Genomic DNA, 12,315 nt, shown 5'->3' with positions numbered 1-12,315 from the left:
CAACCCATAAAGACCTTTGGACTTTGTTTGAAAATTTTTGATCCATGGAAATGGGACCAATGAGCAAATTCACACCCTACGGATATATTCACTGAGCTAAGGAGAGAAGTTGCATTCCATTCCTTATGGCTAAAAAGGGTCATTCGAGAGTGAGTGAAACATCCCTTCCTTGGTAAGGCATTTAGTGTGAACATGTTGTTCAAATGAACGTTGAGGTAATATCTTAAAGCTTTGAGGAATTTCTCGGGTTAGGGGATGCATGTTTTAAATCGGGCATAACCACTTTTTTGAACATTGCTTGCTTAAATATATTCCTCTGAGTGTCATCTTCTGTCCATCTGTTAGTCTGTTGTAATCTCTTTTCCCTGTTCTATCTGTATGTTCGTCAAATCTTTCTTCCTTATCCTTTCATTCCTAAATTCTTCCAGTAAATTGTTCTGTTTTCTATTTCTGTTTACTTGAGGACAAGCAAAGATTTAATTTGGGGGTATTTGTTAGGCATGAAAATGACTACAATAAAACATACTATTTGTGATAAATTAGGGGTGTTATAGGCGTAAGATTACTTAAAAGAATGACTAATAAGTGTTTTATGCAGATTTGAAAAGATAAAGTCAAAAAGGCTGTTATGCAGCCTGTTTTGCAACAACCAAGAGGAGAAGTGCACCCTTTGATCCAGCGGATAACGCTGTGTAACTGATGACGGACAGTTAACCACTTTTAGCAATCCTCGATCTCTTGAACAATCTTTCTATTTTTGTAATATTTTAGTTTATTTTGTGTACTTGTGATCTTTTTCCCTCCTATTTATATCGGTAGTGGAGGAAAAGAAGAGATACTTTTTGGAGAAGAAGATAGGTAATTTTGAAAACAATTTTAGAGAGAGAAGCTCTCTACGAAACATTATGACTCATTCCATGGAGTTCTGTAGATACAACTCAGGATGTTCACTCTTTAGCATGAGTGAGTAGTCGTTTTGAACTGGTTCGGCCAGCAAGGGCTGGTTATGTAAGTCTTCTATTTTCCTTTTTATGAATGAATGATGATATATGCTGTTGCGTTTGATAAAGCTTTTATTCCATTGCTATATGCATGTATCTTAGTGTTAGATGAATGATAGGGAACTGCTTTCATCTTCATGGAACTTTTTATCAAACGTCCAATACCCGAATCAGGAATGTTAGGGGATTGTATCAAGGGTTTTCTAAACTGAAATGCTGTTTCGCTCGTAATGCAAGAAAGAACCAACTTTAAGGACGCTTAGGGTTGTAGTACATCTTAGAATCTTAAGAACACACGGAAGTTGACTTAAGTGAGCTTTAAAGCAGAGACCTTGACTTCACTTTACGTCATTCATGAATAAATAGGATGTTTAGAGGATGAATGTAACCTATTCCGCTATGGCTTAACATGTTCTCTCTTTTTATCATAACAAACACATTTTCTTAAAACTGAATCTTTATCATCAGTAGTTCTATTTCACATTATCAAATCATTTCTCAACTAAAGAAAATCACACACCACGAACACCTTGTTCTGGAAGATTTTTCTAGTAAAATTTGGCCATCAATCCCTGTGGAGACGATACTCGACTTATCATTTTATTACTTGTATCTAGTGCACTTGCTAGAGTCTGTTTTGAGGACAACAGTACCTTTTAAGCGAACACAAAGCAAATAAAATAAAGTTACGATCGAGACCACCCTTATCACGGGCGTAACTAAGCAATAAATTAAACCTAAGTACTTATTCATTTCATATTCATATAATAGTTTAGGTTTGGGAAAGGAAATTTTGTGCTTTGAAATACCTTGAGACGAAAGACTCAAAAACATGCGTGCTTATATCGTCCCGAATACTTCAATTTAAAAATTGAAATACAAGACGAATGATATATCGCCTTTATACTAGTTAGTTTGATATTTTGCGTATAAATTTGCCATGCAAAGTTAATCTTTTCGGTTTAACTAATTTAACAAGGAATACAAGGATATATGTTTTATTTTCATAAGAGATTAGTTAAAGGATAAATTCAGTGAAATTTTGCTCGGGACTAGCAAAAGATTAAGTGTGGAGATTTGTTAAGCCCAAAATATACCTAAAATATCATTAATATTCACGTCAGTTTTGTCATGAAATCGTGCTATTTATATCTATTTAGAGTACTTTTACGTCCGAATATTTTTCTTTGATCCAAGGTACCTAAATATTTGGTAAAATCCAAATAAGAGCGAAAACGGATCAAAAACGAAGGAAAAACCCTAAGTTACGAGCCAAAAGGACGAGAAAATAAGCACATCGATACGAGGAGACGGGAAGCGGCGCAACAGCGGGAGGAGAATCCCGTGTCGCGACCGAGATTCCCATATCTCGGTCGCGACACACGATTTTCAGGCACGTAGACATGTCTGTTCTGAAGGAAAAAGTTGCTCCCCATGTCACAACAGGGATCCTAGAATCTCGGTAGGATCAGCAACTCTGCAGCACTAATTTCACATGTTGAATTTCCAAGAAGCACGTCTGTTCGGGTGGATAGAAACGACTCTTCGTAGCGGACACGACCCTTCAAATACGACTCTTCAACATCTATAAATAGAGAGTTGATTTCAGAGTTAGTAGGTTAGATTAATTAAGATTAGAGAGCAGAATTTATGTAGAAATTCTGAGTCAGAAACGATTCAGAGTTAGATTTCGATTTTGTAAAGCAATCTTGATGTACACAAATTGTTCTTAGATTTATTACAAACACAGTAGTGATTAAGTTTAGATTAAGAATTGATTCGAAGACGAGTTTTCATTCTGGTAGAAGACAAACCATCTCTATTCCGAAGATTCAACGAAAAACGAACAGCGGAAGCGACACTAGAGTCCGACAAACTCCAACGAAGTTTGAGGAAAGGATTGACAACCTGAAACTCAAATTAGTTAGAATGCTTACCATGTTTTCTTTTCTCTATTAACTTGTTATGATTCACAAATTCTATAATAAAAAAGCTTACACAATTCAATATACATTTCTGTAGTTACTTTGATAATATCTTCGAAGTAAGATTCTGGTGTTTCCATTAAAATGTATTTAATTTCACATAGTTACAAGGAAATTTAGTTGAACACTTGAAAGAATTAGTGTTTACGGATGATATGATCGTTAGGTCGGCTTATCGGAAATAAATACCAATTTGATTAAGGTAGAAATCTACTCCGAACCAGAGAGATTTCTACGGTTCAAAGCCTATTAATTAAAGGAATTTACTTTTTATTACATGCTTATAATCTTTACAAAGTTTAAGTTGATATCTTTGCTTAATGCAAATAAATTTAACGTTTTTCTTACTTTAAACGCTAAAAGTTTCTGTCTTGTAATCCAATCTCAAGACATAATTGTTTTCTAAAATTTCTAATATAAAGTTCTCATCTGATTCTGATTGATTCAATTCAATTCAATCCAATTCAATTAAACGGTATTCTATAATATAAACCTAAATACGTATTCAAAACTGCATCAAAGTAAGTTTTTGTGAAAAAACGTTCTCTGCGATATCTTTTTATTACTACAAGCGAAACCGTGCACTTGCGGAAATCACTCAACAGTATCAAACATCGTCTTTTTTTTTCATTTTCCCTTTTTCTGCTCTCTCTTCGCTCGGAGTTCTTATATTAAGCATCGGGTCTTCCATGTCACTCGGAGGACCCCCAATTCGCATTTGGATACGTGTATTGTGACTCCATTTAATAATTAAAATAGTAAAGTCTCTTATAAAATATGTGGGTCCATGTTATACGTGTCAAAATACGTATGAAAGGTCCTCCATTTAATATGGAGAAGAAGATGTTTCTAATAATTTGTCCTTCGATTGATTACGGATCATCCTTGCCTGAGGGCGTTTCTATAATTTTCATTTCTATAGTGCTCCCAATATTTCGACTTTCACTTATCTATCTCTCTTTCCCTGCGAGGCTCAAGCTATCGATCTCTGTATTTAGACTTTGGCGGCTTACAGATTTCTTCTTCATTCAATCGGCTCCTCTTTTTTATGTAAGTACAATACTATTAGATATTCCTTGAATTGTGTGGTTCTACTTTCGGATTTTATAATCCTTCAAATGTGGTTCTGTTCGGCTTTTTTTTTTCCGGCTTTCTTCCCCATGTTCGTGTTTTAGTTCCTATTTTTGCCTTTTCTTTTTAGCTGATGTTCTTTTGCCCCGCTCTGTTTTTCTTGATAACTTTAATTGTAATAGTTTTCCCTTTATATTCATACCTTTGACCTTAATTTCATCTTTAGAGCAATGGTCATCTGTGTTGAGCCCTTTGGTTACCCATGAATGGTTAAGCTGTTCGTAAAATAGATTTATTATGCACGCTAGTAACTGTAAAAAAATGAAGCTGATTTTGCTAGGGTATCTGGATTTCTTATTTACTTTGTTTATTTATTTGGTCTAGGGGGAAAACTAGAAAAAAAAAAAAAAAAAGAGGTTGTTAGTTTCCATTAAATTGAAGTCATTCAGCTTTATTTCTAATCTTTTTAGTTCTCTTTTGTTCTTGGTTGCCAAATAAATTCGATGTTGACTGGGAGATGGGATCCAAGATTTTTAGTTCGCAGCAAGTAATGCTAAAGGTGTGTTTCTGATGCTCATAATTCTATTGCAGGGTCCTTCAAGTGTTATTGAAGAAACCAACAACTGTGGCGATTTTTGTCTAACAGAAACATTATGCAGTGGTTTTTTAGTCTTGCAGTTGACGTTTACCGGAAAGTTATCTCTTTGAACCTCTACTGTAGAGTCATTCTATAAATTTTTTTCTTCCAATAGCAAACCTTAGCGGCTACTCTCCATATTTGTGGCTGTGTTTTCCAATCTACTTTCCATGGGATCTACATTTTTTTATTGTTATTCCCTGCTATGACTGCCACATTAGCTGATCGAGGGAATCTATCCTGTTCAAATTGCGCCCTCATTCTCAATTTATTGTTTTGGCAATAATTCCCGGTGATTGTTTTAGTGTATCTGTTGGTTCTTGGTAGTTTCTGTATTGCACATCCTGTTGTCTATATATCTGTTTCTCTTTCAACGCCTTCTGCTAGTCTACACATTGAGAGCCCTCGGCTTTGTTGTTGTCTGGAATATTGCATTCTATCTATTTTCTCTATATTGAAGGGTTGGGAAGTAGTTATGGTGTGCCAAGCAGCGGGCCAAACAAATTTCCGGGCATTAAAACACGAAAATGGGATTGCTGGGATCGCTACCATTATAGTTAGGGTAGTAGCATGCTTTCAACCTCTTCAAGATTGCCAGGTTGGTGAAACAAAATTTTATTCTTGGCATCAGTTTTTTTTTTTTTTTTGTCATGGGAATTAGATACCCTAGTAGGATATAATTTTTTTTTTGTTAGTTTTTTTTTTTCTTTTGAGATTCTTGGTATTATTATCTTTGCTTTTTGTAATTGTTGCAAATGTTATGAAATATTTCTCTTTTATTGATTTTTGTTTTTGGTTGACTATTTGCCAGGCTGAATATTTTCGTCATCTGCTTAAACCAGTTACGTAGATTTAGTTTTTCAGTATTCCTTTTCAAGTTAAGTGAGCTGGAGTTTTTTGTTTTTTCTGGTATTACTGAAAGAAACATCAAGTGAAGGACAGTTTTGCCCACTGCGAATTCTTCTGGTATGTTTTCCTGGACAATTATGTATAAACTGATTTGTGAAGTCGTCATGGTGTCTTTCATCATAAGCCTTATAATCATTCTGGTTTTATTATCAACAGGTGATTGTTTTGGTTTGATGGTTGAAGACTGGGGATCCTGGTTTCCTCAGCAACAAATTGATATGCAATCATCCAACTTGAATTGCTTGGGTCCACCACTTGGCGGCGGTAAGCGGTGTGCTACCACTTCGATTGTGAACCCTGCTACTGACATGGTTTCTATCAAGGCTACATCATCCATATATCAACCACTTGAGCCATTCCAATGGCCTCAATTTCCACAGGCTTACACGCCTGCTTTAAACTATGGTTTCAAAGGTAAATTCCCCACCGTCCCGTATGACAATCGCAACGAGGTGGTCTCACCCAAGATGGAGTGTGGTTGTGGACAGAAGAAATTCCTTGTCTTTGACCAGTCAGGTGATGAAACAAGTTTGATATTTGGTTCTGGTATGAGGACTCCTGTTGGATACTTTACTTGTTTGGGTACAAATACCTCTGATACATGTAATGTAAAGACAGGAGACCCTGGAACTAAAGATAATATGAGTATTCACTTGGGGGCAATTGAAGGTGAGCAATGGGCTAAAGTCAATGGAGCTGATTTGGGAAGTGAGATGCAGGAAGACACTGATGAACTGAATGCGTTGCTGTACTCAGATGATGAGAGTGATTATGGTGAGGATGATGAAGTTACTAGTACAGGTCAGTCGCCCAGTACAATGACCTTTTACAAAAAGCAAAAATGGTTAGAGAGAAGCATAGAAGGGGTGGGAGGGTCCAAAGGGTCAAGTAAAAAGCGTAAATTGTTGGAAGGAGCAGTAATGGACAGAGCTAGGTCTGTGAAGGACAGGTATGAGGATGATGCGGAATCTAGGTGTGAGAATAGAAAAAGTTGGGCATTGGATGAGATGGTTTGTGAATGTAAGAAGAAGAAGATGAGAATAAGAGAGACAGTGAAGATTCTGCAAAAGATAATTCCATGTGGAAAGGGCAAGGATTTAGTTGTGGTTATTGATGAAGCAATTAATTACTTAAAATCGTTGAAGCTTAAAGCAAAAGCATTAGGAGTTAATGGTGGATGATCAAGCATAGAAGTAGGAGTTGTGAATTGTGTGAAGAATAAGTGAGATGGGCATGGATATATGGTGTTAGGTTGGCGTGAGAGAATGAGAAGACTTGGTAATTCTGGTCTGGTGGACCCCTCAGAAAGAGGATAAAACTGCACGCTGCTTTGGTTATTCGAGCAACTTTTTTTTAAGTAGTTATTTTTTTTATTAACTTGTACATATGCTAGTAATACAACTAAATATTTTAATTATATTGCTGTTTGGGAGGTTTGATAATTTGTTTAAATTTTTTGTTTGGTAGGCATAAAATTGAGGGATAAGATGTGAATTTGCTTCTATCATTTTTTAGGAAATGTAATACGAAATTATGTAATTTTATGTTTTGAACAATATTAATTTTACTCATGGCTAACAAAAAAATTTGCTTCATCATTTAATTGTCATATCAAATTTTTCAAATATCAATTAGTTCTAAATATTTATAAACAACCTTTTAAAATGTGAACATTTAACTCTCTTCCATACAGGTTAATCGTAAAAAAACTGTCTAAAATGGTTACTATTTTATGAACAACCTAACAATATCTAGGAAACTACTTCAGTTTATTAACAAAATTTGTTTTGAAAAATCTGATGTGGCAGTCAAATAATTATCAAATCAGTCCATTCAAATATTCGGTTAGGTAAGTGTAAAGTTGATCTTGTTTGGCAACTTATAAGGTAAAATTATATTATTTTATACGTTGGAGTTGGGAGTAAATATGTACTTCCTTAAGAATGAGACAAATTTGCATCTGAGTCTATAAGCCCTTGATGCAGCTTAGACATGCGTTTCTCGCTTATATGGCCTAGGTGACATTTCCACAAGTAAGTTGAATTATCTATCCTTTAGTTCCAGATGTAAAAGCACCATCCTGACCCTTCTTCTTGAGAGAGTCTATGTACTTCTTACAGTTCATTTTCTAATGGTGGCATTTCCCTTTCGACTTCTTGCATTTATGGACTTGGCTTAATGCTCTTGTTCTTTTTGGAATCTTTAGAATTGGGAAACTTCCTTTTTCTCTTGTGAGATCCTTCAATAACAAGTGTATACATAACTTTCTCTTTCTTAAGATTGGGCTCAACTGACTTGTGCATATGCAAGAGCTCTTGTAGAGAGTGTTAGATAAATATTGTGTTTATGGTAATTATATATTGTGTTTATGGTAATTATTGTTGGTCCCGTGTAACATGACAATATTAGTTCCAAAGGGGGGGAAGGGGGGGGGGGGGGGTTAGGAACTATTTAAAATTTTCACGTAAGGCTGACTTATATTTTGAACTTAGACTTTTATTAAGTCTTTTAGCACAGCAATGTTGAGTAAGGTTAGAGGCGGATTTAGTCAACTGCTGACTAAAACTGTTTCTACCATGAGTCAGGAGATAGCACTTAAGTCTATTCATGAACCCAACTCTCAGATTACTCAACTCAGCGTATGTTCGTTAATGTTCACTAGGCAGTATTTTAGCAAGCAATATATAAAGGAGTAAAGGGTTAGAAGTTACTCAGCAGACTTATCCTGGTTCGGCCTCTCCGCCTACGTCCAGTCCCCGACATTCCTTCCGAGCTTTTCGAATCCTCTACTGAGCTCTTTAAAGGTAGAGCACAAACCTTTTACAAAATAGTCACTGAGTATACAAGAGTACTTCCTCTATTCTTCTACTCAATACTATATCTACCGTTGAGTGCTATAACCGAGCAACTCCGCTTCTCCTTTCTATTCTTCTAGAAATGATAAGCATTTGTTCTAAACAATAAGCTAAGAACACTTTAGATGAAATTTAATCACTCTAGACTTTTACACAATGATATGAATTGGTGTAAGATTTTTGATTTGCTTTTCAACACAGAACTTTGAGTTGTGATTTGGTCAGCGTTTTGACTTGATGAAGATCTGCATCGAATGGAGCGTTTGAGAGGCCTATTTATAGTGACACTTGAGGCACCAGTCATTTTGAATTTTGAAATAACCGTTAGAGGGAAACGGCTTCCTGTCGCTTTCACTCAGTCAGTGCTCAGTGTGTTCGGCCAATAAGAATCCTGTATCTTCTGTCTTCGGCGGTGCTCAGTTTGCTTTTCGTCTGGCAGGTCAGAATGTCTCTACATTTTTGGCAAAGTCTTCCAGACAGCTTTCTGCGTCTTCTGAACTTTACCCAAAGTAGAAATAATTTGTCTTCAAGTTTGTCCAGGTTAGCTGCTGACCTGACTTCCTTGTCATTCAACTCAGCAGATTCGTCTTGAAGCTATTGCGAAGGCTTCTCGATCCTTCTTTGTGCTGGGCTGTGTTTTGTTCAGCTTGTGCCGCGTTTTGATCTGTTTGGGTCGTGTGGCTTTCAACTGATGACTTGGGCTTGACTTTCTCTTGTGGGCTTTTGGGCCTTACACTTTTAATGTCTTGATACTTATAAATACAATCAACTCAACATTGAACAAACACATTAGTATTAATAAATCAAAGCATTTAAATTTAATGTGTTAGAATATTTTTATCATGGTGAATTAACTATGCTTAAATAATTTTGTCAAATCAAAGTCATGTGGAAAGGTGTTTCAATAAACTCCCCCATTTTGATGTTGGCAAAAATATTCAATTGGAACTCAGTGTTGAGCTCCCCCATGATAGTTGACCTTTTCTAAACTTCTGAGAATTCTCCCCCGTAAGGGTTGAACCGCTGACTTAGTTTTACTTTAAACATTTTAAGGTTTAATCAAGTAAGTCTAAGGTCAGAGTCAGAAGTAGGTCAATACTTAGAACTTTTTATCCTTACTCAGTTTTTGATACTTGTTGAATGAAAAATGTAGTTCAGTTATCAGAGTAGGACTGAACTGAGTAAGTTCATGGATGCTAAGTAGTTTTACTCAGTGGCCAATACTTGTATGATTTTCATGTTCATAAGTTCAATTAATTTTGTGCAATGATTTTTAAGCATTAGACATATGAGAATAGTCAATAGTAGTTCAACACAGCAGATAAGCAAATAACATAAGACAATATAATAATATACTCAGTTGTTATTAAAAGATACGTTCTTATATTAACTCAGATCAACAGGAGACATATCAGCACAATCATCAAAACAAGCAAGTTAAACAAAAAAAATTTATTTCTTAATATTGACTTGAACTTGTTTGGATTTGGATGTTTTAGATTGCTGACTAGGCTATGAGGTTCCTTGTTGCTGAGTTTGTGTTAGGGGCAGCAGAAGTAGATGTTGGTTCTTTCTGTTGAGTTCCTTCTGCCGGTTGCTTATCTTTATTTTTCTCCCTGGTTTTGCCAACATCACTGGGCAGAGGGGCAGAAGCATAAAATTGCCCCTTTTGAACAGCACGAGTCAGTATAGTTGAGTATTGTTGGAGTTGACTTGTACTTTCCTTAAGACCTTTAAACACTTTCAGACCACCTTCCATGTTTGCCGCTGGAATTTGCATGGTAGCACTGATGACACTGAGTATGAACTCAAGTGACTTACCCATCCATGTGATAGAGTCAGTCATTTTGGCATATGATTGATGATACATTTTCAACATGGAAGAGTCGTAGATGTGGCGCTGCGTTGTCTGGTGTTTGACATGGTCATATGTAGCTTTGGCATAGTTGAAGATGTCACTTGCCTTAGCCTGATCAGTTTCCATCTCTTCTCGAGTTAAGCTTAGTAGTCGCACAGCTTCAGTGACTTTCTCGATCGTGCATTGAGAGGTAGATGAAACTAATTTTCGAGCTTTGATAAGCTTAGTGTTCAGCTGCTGATAATGCTGAGTTACTTCAGCAGAAGTGGCGACCGTTGAGTTCACAGCAGATATGGCATTTATTTTGCCTTCGATGGAGTCCATATGATGAATCATCAGCATGTGAAGGTCAGCCAGTTGGACAAGAAATTCCTGCTTAGGCTGCTGAGAGACCATGGAGGTCATAACATTCATCAGCTCCTTAAGACCTTTTATTTCGGTCAGAAGTTGTGTGATGTTTGATAGTGGAGACGGCTCAGCAGAAGCGGATTCAGCAGCATTGGCTTGACACTTTTTGATTTCATTGATGAGCGCAGTGGCTGAGTAGATGATTCTTCGACCTGATTCAGAGGCATCTAAGAATCTTAAGGGATCTACTTCAGCATCAGTTAGTGGAGTCTCAGAGGTCGTATTCTCGTCAACAGCAGGTATTTGAATTTGGGGTTGCTGGATAGAAGTTGAGTTGCACGTTTGATCAAGGTTGGAAGGTTGAGCAATGGGAGCGGCGACCTCAGTGGTGGTTCCATCAGCGGGTGCTGACTGGTTTACTAACTGCTCAGATGGTGGAGGTGTTTGATCAGCAGTAGTATTCACATGCTTAGTGTCAACCTGGAGCTGAGTTGAAACTTGGGGTTGAGTCAGCTCGAGGTTGTCTTGAGCATGTGTATCTTCAGTTGCTTGCTCTTTGAGTTGAGTAGCAGAAGCTTCGAACACTTGCTCAGTAGAGGAATTCTTAAGAGTAGCGGTGTCGGCAGATGTTGGGCCCAATTTGGGTTCAGTTTCGGCATGCTCCTGAGAGCCAGAGACATAGGCTTATTTTTCCGTGCCCTATTGTTGAGTGGGTTCAATTGGACTTGTGAAAATGTTGAAGTCCAATTTTGTCAGGTCAGTAATGGGGTCTCGAAGCGGTGAGTCATCCAGAATGTCAAACACTTGTGGTTTGTATGACTTCAGTTTGAATCTCTTTTCCCCACTTCCCATGTGGTGCTTGGATTTCTTAGAGGGCCCAGTGGGAATAGGTTCAGTTGAAGGAAGGGAATCATCTTGCTGGATGTTCTCAGTGGGCTCCTCGGCAACAACTTCTTTCTCAGGAGTCTCAGCTCCTTGCTCATCAGCCTGCACTCCAGCAGCTGAGTTTCTCAGTTCAGTAGCTCTTATCACCTCAACGTCAATCTGCTCCTCAATAGAGATTGATTTTTCTTGTTGAACATTTATGGAGGGAGTTGAGGAAGCAGCTGGTTTTCCTTGTTGCTGACCAGTAGAGGTAGAAACACCTCGTGACTATAGAAAGAAGGCATCCTCTGGAACGGAAAAACCCAAAGGAGTTGCATCCTTCACTTTGAGTTTGATGGTTTGCCTCTTTAGTGGCTCTTCATCCACTTCTTCAACTTCATCAGCGTCAGGGGCTGGCCTCTTCTTTGGCAACTCAGCAGATTTAGTCTTGGGCTAAGTAGAAGATACCCTGACCTTCTTTGCAACTGCCTTTGCTGCTGGTGTTGGTGACTCAACAGTCTTTCTCTTCTTACCCTTGCTGGGCAGGTCAGTTTCAGCTTCCGTTTCAGCTTCCGTTTCTTGGACTTCCTTACCCTTGGTCTTAGGCTTGAAGGGCAAGTTGTGTGTTAAGCTGTTTAGAATCCCAGAAGTGATTTCAGTTCCAATCACCTTCTCTTCCTTCGCCAAGTTGACCTTGTAGTCCTTGAGGATGGCCGTGATGAGGGATCCCATCCTAAGTGTCTCGGTACTTCTCTGAAATGCCCCAATTAAGAAGATGGGCATGTTC

At 37.5% G+C, this 12,315-nt stretch overlaps 1 protein-coding gene across 1 annotated transcript; it reads left to right on the top strand.

Moving 5' to 3' along the window:
* Window positions 1–3,875: 3,875 nt before the first annotated feature.
* Window positions 3,876–7,142, top strand: LOC136200798 (transcription factor bHLH145-like). The gene is made up of 4 exons (XM_065991253.1): window positions 3,876–4,036; window positions 4,649–5,292; window positions 5,506–5,660; window positions 5,760–7,142. The coding sequence occupies exon 4, from the start codon at window positions 5,777–5,779 to the stop codon at window positions 6,782–6,784; it is 1,008 nt and encodes a 335-aa protein (XP_065847325.1). The 5' UTR covers window positions 3,876–4,036; window positions 4,649–5,292; window positions 5,506–5,660; window positions 5,760–5,776; the 3' UTR covers window positions 6,785–7,142.
* Window positions 7,143–12,315: the final 5,173 nt, after the last annotated feature.

This window comes from Euphorbia lathyris, chromosome 7 (genome assembly GCF_963576675.1).
Source record: "Euphorbia lathyris chromosome 7, ddEupLath1.1, whole genome shotgun sequence".
NCBI classification, from domain to species: domain Eukaryota; kingdom Viridiplantae; phylum Streptophyta; class Magnoliopsida; order Malpighiales; family Euphorbiaceae; genus Euphorbia; species Euphorbia lathyris.
Note: the sequence above shows the minus strand (reverse complement) of the source record. Positions and strands in the feature narration are given on the sequence as shown.